The 16696-nt window shown below is 41.3% G+C and overlaps 1 protein-coding gene and 1 long non-coding RNA gene across 2 annotated transcripts in view; both read left to right on the plus strand.

The window, feature by feature from the left end:
• LOC118382081 (dystrophin-like) overlaps positions 1-14031 on the plus strand; it is a 106285-nt gene extending 92254 nt beyond the window's left edge. Inside the window, exons 20-24 of the mRNA XM_052505020.1 lie at positions 6686-6844; positions 7571-7814; positions 9199-9313; positions 9509-9598; positions 13029-14031. Of these exons, the coding sequence (XP_052360980.1) occupies positions 6686-6844; positions 7571-7814; positions 9199-9313; positions 9509-9598; positions 13029-13126 (706 nt within the window). The 3' untranslated portion in view covers positions 13127-14031. The remainder of the gene's footprint in view (positions 1-6685; positions 6845-7570; positions 7815-9198; positions 9314-9508; positions 9599-13028) is intronic.
• Positions 340-6300, plus strand: LOC127921291 (uncharacterized). The gene is made up of 8 exons (XR_008108640.1): positions 340-823; positions 1486-1527; positions 1793-2020; positions 3135-3246; positions 3321-3588; positions 4251-4366; positions 5414-5451; positions 6021-6300. It is a non-coding gene; the product is annotated as an uncharacterized LOC127921291 (long non-coding RNA).
• Positions 14032-16696: the final 2665 nt, after the last annotated feature.

The following is a 16696-nucleotide window of genomic DNA, read 5'->3' on the forward strand; positions in this document are numbered from 1 at the left end:
CAACAGGTTAATGATATCACAACTTTAAGAGCCAACAGGTTAATGATATCACAACTTTAAGAGCCAACAGGTTAATGATATCACAACTTTAACCCCCAGCCAACAGGTTAATGATATCACAACTTTAAGAGACAGGTTAATGATATCACAACTTTAACCCCCAGCCAACAGGTTAATGATATCACAACTTTAACCCCCAAGCCAACAGGTTAATGATATCACAACTTTAACCCCCAAGCCAACAGGTTAATGATATCACAACTTTAACCCTACCCCCAAGCCAACAGCCAGAATGATATCACAACTTTAACCCTACCCCAAGCCAACAGCCAGAATGATATCACAACTTTAACCCCCAAGCCAACAGCCAGAATGATATCACAACTTTAACCCCCAAGCCAACAGCCAGAATGTTATCACAACTTTAACCCTACCCCCAAGCCAACATGTTAATGATATCACAACTTTAACCCAACCCCCAAGCCAACATGTTAATGATATCACAACTTTAACCCTACCCCCAAGCCAACAGCCAGAATGATATCACAACGTTAACCCTACCCCCAAGCCAACATGTTAATGATATCACAACTTTAACCCAACCCCCAAGCCAACATGTTAATGATATCACAACTTTAACCCAACCCCCAAGCCAACATGTTAATGATATCACAACTTTAACCCAACCCCCAAGACAACAGCCAGAATGATATCACAACTTTAACCCAACCCCCAAGCCAACATGTTAATGATATCACAACTTTAACCCAACCCCCAAGCCAACAGGTTAATGATATCACAACTTTAACCCCCAAGCCAACAGGTTAATGATATCACAACTTTAACCCCCAAGCCAACAGGTTAATGATATCACAACTTTAACCCCCAAGCCAACAGGTTAATGATATCACAACTTTAACCCCCAAGCCAACAGGTTAATGATATCACAACTTTAACCCCCAAGCCAACAGGTTAATGATATCACAACTTTAACCCAACCCCCAAGCCAACAGCCAGAATGATATCACAACTTTAACCCTACCCTCAAGCCAACAGGTTAATGATATCACAACTTTAACCCAACCCCCAAGCCAACAGCCAGAATGATATCACAACTTTAACCCTACCCTCAAGCCAACAGGTTAATGATGTCACAACTTTAACCCCCAAGCCAACAGGTTAATGATATCACAACTTTAACCCCCCAAGCCAACAGGTTAATGATATCACAACTTTAACCCCCAAGCCAACAGGTTAATGATATCACAACTTTAACCCCCAAGCCAACAGGTTAATGATATCACAACTTTAACCCCCCAAGCCAACAGCCAGAATGATATCACAACTTTAACCCCCCAAGCCAACAGGTTAATGATATCACAACTTTAACCCAACCCCCAAGCCAACAGGTTAATGATATCACAACTTTAACCCCCAAGCCAACAGCTTTAATGATATCACAACTTTAACCCCCCAAGCCAACAGGTTAATGATATCACAACTTTAACCCAACCCCCAAGCCAACAGGTTAATGATATCACAACTTTAACCCCCAAGCCAACAGCCAGAATGATATCACAACTTTAACCCCCCAAGCCAACAGGTTAATGATATCACAACTTTAACCCAACCCCCAAGCCAACAGGTTAATGATATCACAACTTTAACCCCCCAAGCCAACAGGTTAATGATATCACAACTTTAACCCCCAAGCCAACAGGTTAATGATATCACAACTTTAACCCCCAGCCAACAGGTTAATGATATCACAACTTTAACCCCCAGCCAACAGGTTAATGATATCACAACTTTAACCCCCAAGCCAACAGGTTAATGATATCACAACTTTAACCCAACCCCCAAGCCAACAGGTTAATGATATCACAACTTTAACCCCCAAGCCAACAGGTTAATGATATCACAACTTTAACCCCCCAAGCCAACAGGTTAATGATATCACAACTTTAACCCCCAAGCCAACAGGTTAATGATATCACAACTTTAACCCCCCAGCCAACAGGTTAATGATATCACAACTTTAACCCCAGCCAACAGGTTAATGATATCACAACTTTAACCCCAGCCAACAGGTTAATGATATCACAACTTTAACCCCCAAGCCAACAGGTTAATGATATCACAACTTTAACCCCCAGCCAACAGGTTAATGATATCACAACTTTAACCCCCAGCCAACAGGTTAATGATATCACAACTTTAACCCCCAAGCCAACAGGTTAATGATATCACAACTTTAACCCCCAAGCCAACAGGTTAATGATATCACAACTTTAACCCCCAGCCAACAGGTTAATGATATCACAACTTTAACCCCCAAGCCAACAGGTTAATGATATCACAACTTTAACCCCCAAGCCAACAGGTTAATGATATCACAACTTTAACCCCCAAGCCAACAGGTTAATGATATCACAACTTTAACCCCCAAGCCAACAGGTTAATGATATCACAACTTTAACCCTACCCCCAAGCCAACAGCCAGAATGATATCACAACTTTAACCCTACCCCAGCCAACAGCCAGAATGATATCACAACTTTAAACCCCAAGCCAACAGCCAGAATGATATCACAACTTTAACCCTACCCCCAAGCCAACAGCCAGAATGATATCACAACGTTAACCCTACCCCAAGCCAACAGGTTAATGATATCACAACTTTAACCCAACCCCCAAGCCAACATGTTAATGATATCACAACTTTAACCCTACCCCCAGAATGTTATCACAACTTTAACCCCCCCCAAGCCAACAGTTAATGATATCACAACTTTAACCCTACCCCCAAGCCAACAGGTTAATGATATCACAACTTTAACAGAATGATATCACAACCCCCAAGCCAACAGGTTAATGATATCACAACTTTAACCCTAACCCCAAGCCAACAGGTTAATGATATCACAACTTTAACCCCCAAGCCAACAGGTTAATGATATCACAACTTTTAACCCCCAAGCCAACAGGTTAATGATATCACAACTTTAACCCCCAACCAACAGGTTAATGATATCACAACTTTAACCCCCAAGCCAACAGGTTAATGATATCACAACTTTAACCCCCAAGCCAACAGGTTAATGATATCACAACTTTAACCCCCAAGCCAACAGGTTAATGATATCACAACTTTAACCCCCCAAGCCAACAGGTTAATGATATCACAACTTTAACCCCCAAGCCAACAGGTTAATGATATCACAACTTTAACCCCCCAGCCAACAGGTTAATGATATCACAACTTTAACCCCCAAGCCAACAGGTTAATGATATCACAACTTTAACCCCCAAGCCAACAGGTTAATGATATCACAACTTTAACCCCCCAAGCCAACAGGTTAATGATATCACAACTTTAACCCCCCAAGCCAACAGGTTAATGATATCACAACTTTAACCCCCAAGCCAACAGGTTAATGATATCACAACTTTAACCCCCAAGCCAACAGCCAGAATGATATCACAACTTTAACCCCCCAAGCCAACAGGTTAATGATATCACAACTTTAACCCCCAAGCCAACAGGTTAATGATATCACAACTTTAACCCAACCCCCAAGCCAACAGGTTAATGATATCACAACTTTAACCCCCAAGCCAACAGGTTAATGATATCACAACTTTAACCCCAGCCAACAGGTTAATGATATCACAACTTTAACCCCCAAGCCAACAGGTTAATGATATCACAACTTTAACCCCCCAGCCAACAGGTTAATGATATCACAACTTTAACCCCCAAGCCAACAGGTTAATGATATCACAACTTTAACCCCCAAGCCAACAGGTTAATGATATCACAACTTTAACCCCCAAGCCAACAGGTTAATGATATCACAACTTTAACAATGGTGGAACAAACCCAAGCCAACAGGTTAATGATATCACAACTTTAACCCCCTTTAAGATTTAATGCCAACAGGTTAATGATATCACAACTTTAACCCCCAAGCCAACAGGTTAATGATATCACAACTTTAACCCCCAAGCCAACAGGTTAATGATATCACAACTTTAACAACCCCAAGCCAACAGGTTAATGATATCACAACTTTAGCCAACCTTTAACCCCAGCCAACAGGTTAATGATATCACAACTTTAACCCCCCAGCCAACAGGTTAATGATATCACAACTTTAACCCCCAAGCCAACAGGTTAATGATATCACAACTTTAACCCCCAAGCCAACAGGTTAATGATATCACAACTTTAACCCCCAAGCCAACAGGTTAATGATATCACAACTTTAACCCCCAAGCCAACAGGTTAATGATATCACAACTTTAACCCAACCCCCAAGCCAACAGGTTAATGATATCACAACTTTAACCCCCAAGCCAACAGGTTAATGATATCACAACTTTAACCCCCAAGCCAACAGGTTAATGATATCACAACTTTAACCCCCAAGCCAACAGGTTAATGATATCACAACTTTAACCCCAAGCCAACAGGTTAATGATATCACAACTTTCACAACAGGTTAATGATTCACAACTTTAACCCCCAAGCCAACAGGTTAATGATATCACAACTTTAACCCCCAAGCCAACAGGTTAATGATATCACAACTTTAACCCCCAAGCCAACAGGTTAATGATATCACAACTTTAACCCCCAAGCCAACAGGTTAATGATATCACAACTTTAACCCCCAAGCCAACAGGTTAATGATATCACAACTTTAACAACCCCCAAGCCAACAGGTTAATGATATCACAACTTTAACCCCCAAGCCAACAGGTTAATGATATCACAACTTTAACCCCCAAGCCAACAGGTTAATGATATCACAACTTTAACAGGTTAATGATATCACAACCCCCAAGCCAACAGGTTAATGATATCACAACCCAAGCCAACAGGTTTAACCCCAACCCCCAAGCCAACAGGTTAATGATATCACAACTTTAACCCCCCCAAGCCAACAGGTTAATGATATCACAACTTTAACCCCAAGCCAACAGGTTAATGATATCACAACTTTAACCCCCAAGCCAACAGGTTAATGATATCACAACTTTAACCCCCAAGCCAACAGGTTAATGATATCACAACTTTAACCCCCCCAAGCCAACAGGTTAATGATATCACAACTTTAACCCCCAAGCCAACAGGTTAATGATATCACAACTTTAACCCCCCAGCCAACAGGTTAATGATATCACAACTTTAACCCCAAGCCAACAGGTTAATGATATCACAACTTTAACCCCCAAGCCAACAGGTTAATGATATCACAACTTTAACCCAACCCCCAAGCCCACCAAGCCAACAGGTTAATGATATCACAACTTTAACCCCCAAAGCCAACAGGTTAATGATATCACAACTTTAACCCCCAAGCCAACAGGTTAATGATATCACAACTTTAACCCCCCAAGCCAACAGGTTAATGATATCACAACTTTAACCCCCCAAGCCAACAGGTTAATGATATCACAACTTTAACCCCCAAGCCAACAGGTTAATGATATCACAACTTTAACCCCCAAGCCAACAGGTTAATGATATCACAACTTTAACCCCCAGCCAACAGGTTAATGATATCACAACTTTAACCCCCAAGCCAACAGGTTAATGATATCACAACTTTAACCCCCAGCCAACAGGTTAATGATATCACAACTTTAACCCCCAAGCCAACAGGTTAATGATATCACAACTTTAACCCCCAAGCCAACAGGTTAATGATATCACAACTTTAACCCCCAGCCAACAGGTTAATGATATCACCTTTAACCCCCAGCCAACAGGTTAATGATATCACAACTTTAACCCCCAAGCCAACAGGTTAATGATATCACAACTTTAACTTTAACCCCAAGCCAACAGGTTAATGATATCACAACTTTAACCCCCAAGCCAACAGGTTAATGATATCACAACAGGTTTAATCACAACTTTAACCCCCAAGCCAACAGGTTAATGATATCACAACTTTAACCCCCAAGCCAACAGGTTAATGATATCACAACTTTAACCCCCCAGCCAACAGGTTAATGATATCACAACTTTAACCCCCCAAGCCAACAGGTTAATGATATCACAACTTTAACCCCCCAAGCCAACAGGTTAATGATATCACAACTTTAACCCCCAAGCCAACAGGTTAATGATATCACAACTTTAACCCCCAAGCCAACAGGTTAATGATATCACAACTTTAACCCCCCAGCCAACAGGTTAATGATATCACAACTTTAACCCCCAAGCCAACAGGTTAATGATATCACAACTTTAACCCCCAAGCCAACAGGTTAATGATATCACAACTTTAACCCCCAAGCCAACAGGTTAATGATATCACAACTTTAACCCCCAAGCCAACAGGTTAATGATATCACAACTTTAACCCCCAAGCCAACAGGTCTACATCTTAAAGGATATGTATTTGTCAGAGTGGATCATTGAACATTGAATTGAATCAAATATAATTGAATACCGAACAACAATCTGTGGTAAATGTGTCAATTTATAGCTGGTTGTCTCCACTCTGTCTCTCTCGCTCTGTCTTTGTGGAACTGAAAATGAATGTTGTTAGTTGACTGGCTGGCCGTTGTGAGGCTGTTAGGTGTGACTGTCAGCTAATAGCAACCTCTCTCTGTGTGTATGTCCCCCCCCCCTCTCTCTCCTTCTCCCTCCCTCCTTCTACCACTGTAGTGATGATGAACACCTGTTGATTCAGCACTACTGTCAGAGTCTGAACCAGGGCTCTCCCCTCAGCCAGCCACGCAGCCCCGCCCAGATCCTCATCTCCATGGAGAGTGAGGAGAAGGGGGAGCTGGAGAGGGTGCTCAACGACCTGGAGTCAGACAACAGGTGAGGGGAACAGTGTGACACATTCATACCAACTGATCCCAGCACAGACAAACTGATATAGACAAGTTTCTCCATCGAACGTCCATGTTGGATCCAGAAGATTCTACAGTTGTTATCAGGCAGTCGGTTTACGGTTGTTTTGTGGGTTGATAGGTCGTCACTAGTTACCACAGCCACAAAGTCATAAACCCCACCTATTTAAAAAAATATGTATCATTTTAAACCTAACCTCAACCCTAACCACACTGCTAACCTTATGCCTAACCTTAAATTAAAAACCAAAAGGTTTTCATTTTTGTTGTCATGAAATTTGACGATTTTATAGCCAATTATGACTTTGTGGCTGTGGTAACTAGTGGAAACTGAGTTGATAGTGAGGTTTTTGGATCTAGGCCAGGTTACTGTAAAGCACTGTGTGACTGATGTTGTTGTAAAACAGATAGAAAATAATTTGATTGAGGGATTAATTAACGAGACTGAACTGAGTTAGCCTGGGTACCAGTCTGTTTGAGTTAATATTCAACTCCTTGGCATATCACGGAGTGGAATGTTAGGAAACAGGTTCTGGATTTCAGGCTAGAGCTGAGTCCCATTGTATACATGTCAGTCAAGTGCCTTGCTCAAGGGCAAATCAACAGATTTTTCACCTAGTCGGCTCGGGGATTCGAACCAGTGACCTTTCGGTTACTGGCCCAACGCTCTTAACCTCTGTCCGCTCCCTCTCAGGAAGCTACAGGCGGAGTATGACAAGTTGAAGAAGGCCCACGACCACAAGGGTCTGTCCCCACTCCCCTCACCCCCGGAGATGCTGCCCGCTTCGCCCCAGAGCCCACGGGACGCCGAGCTGATCGCTGAGGCCAAACTGCTGAGGCAGCACAAAGGACGGCTGGAGGCTCGCATGCAGATCCTGGAGGACCATAACAAACAACTGGAGTCACAGCTACACCGGCTCAGACAGCTACTGGAACAGGTCCTGAAACACACACTGTACACACACACACATACACACTATACACACACACTATACCTGTGTCTCTCTCCAGACTGATGAGTGTATGGGATAATGCCTGTGTCTGTCTCCAGACTGATGAGTGTGTGGGATAATGCCTGTGTCTGTCTCCAGACTGATGAGTGTGTGGGATAATGCCTGTGTCTGTCTCCAGACTGATGAGTGTGTGGGATAATGCCTGTGTCTGTCTCCAGACTGATGAGTGTGTGGGATAATGCCTGTGTCTGTCTCCAGACTGATGAGTGTGTGGGATAATGCCTGTGTCTGTCTCCAGACTGATGAGTGTGTGGGATAATGCCTGTGTCTGTCTCCAGACTGATGAGTGTGTGGGATAATGCCTGTGTCTGTCTCCAGACTGATGAGTGTGTGGGATAATGCCTGTGTCTGTCTCCAGACTGATGAGTGTGTGGGATAATGCCTGTCTGTCTCCAGACTGATGAGTGTGTGGGATAATGTCTGTGTCTGTCTCCAGACTGATGAGTGTGTGGGATAATGCCTGTGTCTGTCTCCAGACTGATGAGTGTGTGGGATAATGCCTGTGTCTGTCTCCAGACTGATGAGTGTGTGGGATAATGCCTGTGTCTGTCTCCAGACTGATGAGTGTGTGGGATAATGCCTGTGTCTGTCTCCAGACTGATGAGTGTGTGGGATAATGCCTGTGTCTGTCTCCAGACTGATGAGTGTGTGGGATAATGTCTGTGTCTGTCTCCAGACTGATGAGTGTGTGGGATAATGCCTGGGTCTGTCTCTAGACTGATGAGTGTGTGGGATAATGCCTGTGTCTGTCTCCAGACTGATGAGTGTGTGGGATAATGCCTGTGTCTGTCTCCAGACTGATGAGTGTGTGGGATAATGCCTGTGTCTGTCTCCAGACTGATGAGTGTGTGGGATAATGCCTGTGTCTGTCTCTAGACTGATGAGTGTGTGGGATAATGCCTGTGTCTGTCTCCAGACTGATGAGTGTGTGGGATAATGCCTGTCTGTCTCCAGACTGATGAGTGTGTGGGATAATGTCTGTGTCTGTCTCCAGCCTGATGAGTGTGTGGGATAATGCCTATGTCTGTCTCCAGACCGATGAGTGTGTGGGATAATGCCTGTGTCTGTCCCCAGACTGATGAGTGTGTGGGATAATGCCTGTCTGTCTCCAGACTGATGAGTGTGTGGGATAATGCCTGTCTGTCCCCAGACTGATGAGTGTGTGGGATAATGCCTGTCTGTCTCCAGACTGATGAGTGTGTGGGATAATGCCTGTGTCTGTCTCCAGACTGATGAGTGTGTGGGATAATGCCTGTGTCTGTCCCCAGACTGATGAGTGTGTGGGATAATGCCTGTGTCGTGTCTCCAGACTGACTCCAAGGTGAACGGTACAGCCCTGTCCTCTCCCTCCACCTCGTCCCAGCGCTCTGACACCAGTCTGCCTCTGATGCGTGTAGCAGGCAGCCAGACTACAGAGACCATGGGTGAGACTGGAACTCCACTCAGCACAACATCACCAGCTATGAGCCCAGTGGACCAGACTGGTTGTTACAGTGTTATGTCATATGTTGGGACACTATGGTCCGGTTGATGCTGGACTGGTTTAAAAAAATATGTTTCCTATGAAGTCATTGTACTAACCTGAAGATGACTGGTTGGAATCATTTTCTTTGCTGTAGGTGACGATGAGCTGTCGAGTCCGTCCCAAGATGCATTGGGGCTAGAGGACGTGATGGAGCAGCTAAACAACTCCTTCCCCCACAGCCAAGGTAGGACGCACACGCACACACAGACACGCACATAAACACGCACACACACGGACATCCTACTCACTCAAGCAATTTCCATAGATGCACAAATCACCTCATGTTAGACCTACAGTCCAGGAGGGTCATTCTCCTAATGATCTAACCAGTAGGATCAGCCTCAGTGGCATATCTCGAGCACTGTTATTCATTCTACTGTTATTCATTCTACTGTTATTCATTCTACTGTTATTCATTCTACTGTTATTCATTCTACTGTTATTCACTGTTATTCATTCTGCTGTTATTCATTCTACTGTTATTCATTCTACTGTTATTCATTCTACTGTTATTCATTCTACTATTATTCATTCTACTGTTATTCATTCTGCTGTTATTCATTCTGCTGTTATTCATTCTACTGTTATTCATTCTGTTATTCATTCTACTGTTATTCATTCTGCTGTTATTCATTCTGCTGTTATTCATTCTACTGTTATTCATTCTACTGTTATTCATTCTACTGTTATTCATTCTACTGTTATTCATTCTACTGTTATTCATTCTACTGTTATTCATTCTACTGTTATTCATTCTACTGTTATTCATTCTACTGTTATTCATTCTGCTGTTATTCATTCTACTGTTATTCATTCTGCTGTTATTCATTCTACTGTTATTCATTCTACTGTTATTCATTCTACTGTTATTCATTCTGCTGTTATTCATTCTACTGTTATTCATTCTGCTGTTATTCATTCTACTGTTATTCATTCTACTGTTATTCATTCTACTGTTATTCATTCTACTGTTATTCATTCTACTGTTATTCATTCTACTGTTATTCATTCTGCTGTTATTCATTCTGCTGTTATTCATTCTGCTGTTATTCATTCTACTGTTATTCATTCTACTCTTATTCATTCTACTGTTATTCATTCTACTGTTATTCATTCTACTGTTATTCATTCTACTGTTATTCATTCTACTGTTATTCATTCTGCTGTTATTCATTCTACTGTTATTCATTCTACTGTTCTACTGTTATTCATTCTACTGTTCTACTGTTATTCATTCTACTGTTATTCATTCTACTGTTATTCATTCTACTGTTATTCATTCTACTGTTATTCATTCTACTGTTATTCATTCTACTGTTATTCATTCTACTGTTATTCATTCTACTGTTATTCATTCTACTGTTATTCATTCTACTGTTATTCATTCTACTGTTATTCATTCTACTGTTATTCATTCTACTGTTATTCATTCTACTGTTATTCATTCTACTGTTATTCATTCTACTGTTATTCATTCTACTGTTATTCATTCTACTGTTATTCATTCTACTGTTATTCATTCTACTGTTATTCATTCTACTGTTATTCATTCTACTGTTATTCATTCTACTGTTATTCATTCTACTATTATTCATTCAACTGTTATTCATTCTACTGTTATTCATTCTACTGTTATTCATTCTACTGTTATTCATTCTACTGTTATTCATTCTACTATTATTCATTCTGCTGTTATTCATTCTACTGTTATTCATTCTACTATTATTCATTCTACTGTTATTCATTCTACTGTTATTCATTCTACTGTTATTCATTCTACTATTATTCATTCTACTGTTATTCATTCTACTGTTATTCATTCTACTGTTATTCATTCTACTGTTATTCATTCTACTATTATTCATTCTACTGTTATTCATTCTACTGTTCTATTATTCATTCTCTGTTATTCATTCTACTGTTATTCATTCTACTGTTATTCATTCTATTATTCTACTATTCATTCATTCTACTGTTATTCATTCTGTTATTCTGTTCTACTGTTATTCATTCTACTGTTATTCATTCTACTGTTATTCATTCTACTGTTATTCATTCTACTGTTATTCATTCTACTGTTATTCATTCTACTGTTATTCATTCTACTGTTATTCATTCTACTATTATTCATTCTACTGTTATTCATTCTACTGTTATTCATTCTACTGTTATTCATTCTCTGTTATTCTACTGTTATTCATTCTACTGTTATTCATTCTACTGTTATTCATTCTACTATTATTCATTCTACTGTTATTCATTCTACTGTTATTCATTCTACTGTTATTCATTCTACTATTATTCATTCTCTCACTGTTATTCTACTGTTATTCATTCTACTACTGTTATTCATTCTACTGTTATTCATTCTACTTATTATTCATTCTACTGTTATTCATTCTACTGTTATTCATTCTACTGTTATTCATTTCTATTATTCATTCTACTGTTATTCATTCTACTGTTATTCATTCTGTTATTCATTCTGTTATTCATTCTACTGTTATTCATTTCTATTATTCATTCTACTGTTATTCATTCTACTGTTATTCATATTGTTATTCATTGTTATTCATTCTATTCTACTGTTATTCATTCTACTGTTATTCATTCTACTGTTATTCATTCTACTGTTATTCATTCTACTGTTATTCATTCTACTGTTATTCATTCTGTTATTATTCTACTTATTCATTCTACTGTTATTCATTCTACTGTTATTCATTCTACTGTTATTCATTCTACTGTTATTCATTCTACTGTTATTCATTTCTGTTATTCATTCTACTGTTATTCATTCTACTGTTATTCATTTCTGTTATTCATTCTACTGTTATTCATTCTACTGTTATTCATTCTGCTGTTATTCATTCTACTGTTATTCATTCTGCTGTTATTCATTCTACTGTTATTCATTCTACTGTTATTCATTCTGCTGTTATTCATTCTACTGTTATTCATTCTACTGTTATTCATTCTACTGTTATTCATTCTACTGTTATTCATTCTACTGTTATTCATTCTACTGTTATTCATTCTGCTGTTATTCATTCTACTGTTATTCATTCTACTGTTATTCATTCTACTGTTATTCATTCTACTGTTATTCATGCTGTTATTCATTCTACTGTTATTCATTCTACTGTTATTCATTCTACTGTTATTCTGTTATTCATTCTACTGTTCTACTGTTATTCATTCTACTGTTATTCATTCTACTGACCTCTTGAAGTACATGGACTCTTCCTCTCAGTCCTCTGATTGTTCCCTCCTTTCTCTTTATTTCCTTCTTCCCTGTCCTGTTTCTGTGACCCAGGAGGTCGAAGGGGAAACCATTGAGAGGTCAGTGGGGTCACCAGCCCCGTCTACTATACCCTCCTCTCCTGGCCAGTTCTCCCTCCTCTTCTCTCCTCTCTCTATTTCATTCCTCTTCCCTATTCCTTTCTATTCCTCTATCTCTCATATTTCTTGGTGTATTTTGTGTTTGTTCGAGGGGGTGGGGTGGGATTGTTTACTTTAGTATTTTAAGATATGCATTCATGAGTGTTTAATATTTGGGTGAGAGTGTGTGTGTGTCTGTCTGTCTGACGGTCCCTTCTGTCCCTCGTCTCCAGGACTGAGTGTAGGCAGTCTGTTCCACATGGCAGACGACCTGGGTCGAGCCATGGAGTCATTGGTCAACGTGATGACGGACGAACAGAGTGGCGAGTAGCGGAAGACGAGGGCCCGCCCCTTACCCACTCCCCAACCAACCCCCTCCCCCGCATGCTTTTCTAGTCAAAACAACTGGATTGGACACGTTTACAAAGAGAAATATACATATATTTTTGTGAAGGATAAGCATTACAAAACTTGTAGATTTCAGTAGTTTCTTAAAAGTATTGAAAATGGTTTTATTAACAAAAGGCAGGTTTTTAAACTTCTATGCAATTGTATAAAAACATAAAGAGAAAGAAAAAGTGTGAATCTTGTGAACGTCGTTCCATTTCTTCGTATGGAGCATTTCACAACATTTGTATCAAAAAGAAAGATTGTAAACATAAGGGTGCTTTATATTACAAAACTATGTTTATTATAACAACAAAAGATGATATACTGTAAAGGCAATGCAGTCGTCCTGTACCCTTTCAGCGTAGAGAGACTGACTGTGTGTATGTATGCACGTTTGTGTGTGTCTTGGTACGCAAGGATGTGTGTGACGTGTGTGTGTGTGTGTGTGTGTGTGTGTGAAGGTAATCTATTTTCCACATTGCATTATAGCTTTTGCTTTGGGCTGATGCACCTCTTGTTGTTTATCAAACCATCCATCCATCCATAGGTCATAGGTCATATTTTTCTTTAGTAGTGTCTGTTTGATGATCATAATATGATACTATGCCCTTTGCCTCATTCAGCGCAGCTCTGGTCCACTCCTGTGTGTTGAATCTACCACGAGGAGCCATAGAGCACAGACTGAAAGGTCCAATCTGGGATATTAACAGCCGTTATTCTTGTTTTTCAAATGAAGGATTGGGCCTTTAACACTGACAGAAAGAAAGTAATAGTGATGTTTTAATACCTATTCATAGTGGTTTTGTAGGATTATGACATTTAATGTAAATGTAATACCATTTAAAATAGAGCTACAGTACAGTGTGACATTCAGCTGTCTGTAATCGTGAGATGATTTAATTGATTCGATCGGAGTTCTCTCCTAGTGTGATTGGGAGGGTTTAAGATACAAGTGTAGGATTCTAGAACCCCCAGTAATGCAAGCTCTACCTCGTTTTAATTGGTCAAAACCCAACTTTCACATTCTTTTTCATTCTGATCCTTCTTAGGAAGGTGCAGAAAATATTCTACTGTAGTTGGATGCCATCTTAAAGAACCTCTCCATGTTTTGAAATGGAATGAGTCCCTCCAGATACATACACTGTAGTGTCCTCAGTGTAGCTGGATGCCAATCTGAATGTGTTCAGATACATACACTGTAGTGTCCTCAGTGTAGCTGGATGCCAATCTGAATGTGTTCAGATACATACACTGTAGTGTCCTCAGTGTAGCTAGATGCCATCTTAAAGAACCCCTCCAAGTTTTGAAATGAATGAGTTCAGATACATACACTGTAGTGTCCTCAGTGTAGCTGGATGCCAATCTGAATGTGTTCAGATACATACACTGTAGTGTCCTCAGTGTAGCTGGATGCCAATCTGAATGTGTTCAGATACATACATTGTAGTGTCCTCGGCGGTTCATTAAGACATAGAAATGAAATGTCAGACATGTTTAAGGAAACTGGACCAGGGTGCACTACTGTTATCCATCCTGGACACACTAGAGTTGATCTTCCGTGTGCTAATGCATTTGTTTAGTTTTATTTGTATGTTCCTTTATGGAATTGCATGGTGTGGGGGCGTTATCCGTGTGAGATCACAGTTGATTCAATATTCCCATGTTTATTTAAAACCCAAACAACTGAAGGTATTCTTCAGGATTATTACAGGTTCATGACAACACCTGTTTGCTTTGTTTCTGCACCATGTTTATAGCAGCATGATGAAAGATAATGATTCATTAATCCACTGCCTCATTCATTTCTAACCCTGGAGTTGTATTGTCCATCTTTTACAATAACTTGTTTGTTTCACAACATATCAAATTCCACCAAATATATGCCTTACTACTGTATTATAAAACGCTTTACTGTCTATCAATAAAGCAGTGATGTTGACTTGAGCTCCGTCCTCGTCTTTCTCTAAACACACACACACACACACACACACACACACACACACACACACACACACACACACACACACACACACACACACACACACACACACACACACACACACACACACACACACACACACACACCACCTCACACACACACACACACACACACACACACACACACACACACACACACACACACACAACCTCACACACACACACACACACACACACACACACACACACACACACACACACACACACACACACACACCTCACACACACACACACACACCTCACACACACACACACACCACCTCACACACACACACACACACACACACACCACCACACACACACACACACACACACCACACACACACACATCACACACACACACACACACACACACACCACCTCACACACACACACACACACACACACACACACACACACACACACACCACCTCACACACACACACATACACACACACACACACCACACACCACCTCACACACACACACACACACACCACCTCACACACACACCACACACCACCTCACACACACACCACCTCACACACACCACCTCACACACACCACACACACACACACACACACACACACACACACACACACCTGGACCACACACACAGACACACATCCTGCCCTGCCTATCACACACACAGCCACACACACACACACACCATCGAACACACCTCACACACACCACCTCACACACACACACACACACACACACACCATCACACACACACACACACTCACCTCACCTCACTCAGACCATCACACCCACTCACTCATCACCTCACACACACACACACACACCACCTCACATGACCATCACGGTCCACCAGTCTCTACTCACAGGGGTCACACACACACCACCTCTGTACCATACTCAATGATGTTCACACACACACACCACCACCTCACACACACACACACACACACACTCACACACACACACACCACCTCACTCACAGACCATCACACACACACACCACCTCACTTACAGACCGTCACACTCACACACACACACAACCTCACTCACAGACCATCACACCCACACACACACCACCTCACTCACAGACCGTCACACACACCACCTCACTCACAGACCGTCACACTCACACACACACACAGACCACACACACACACACACACCACCTCACTCACAGACCATCACACACACACCACCTCACTCACAGACCATCACACACACACACCACCTCACTCACAGACCATCACACACACACACACCACCTCACTCACAGACCGTCACACACACACACCACCTCACTCACAGACCGTCACACACACACACCACCTCACTCACAGACCATCACACACACACACACCCTCACTCACAGACCGTCACACACACACACACACCACCTCACTCACAGACCGTCACACACACACCACCTCACTCACAGACCATCACACACACACACCACCTCACTCACAGACCATCACACACACACACCACCTCACTCACAGACCGTCACACACACACACACCACCTCACTCACAGGAAAAACAAACAATG

The sequence above is a fragment of the Oncorhynchus keta genome, unplaced genomic scaffold, assembly GCF_023373465.1.
Source record: "Oncorhynchus keta strain PuntledgeMale-10-30-2019 unplaced genomic scaffold, Oket_V2 Un_contig_2190_pilon_pilon, whole genome shotgun sequence".
NCBI classification, from domain to species: domain Eukaryota; kingdom Metazoa; phylum Chordata; class Actinopteri; order Salmoniformes; family Salmonidae; genus Oncorhynchus; species Oncorhynchus keta.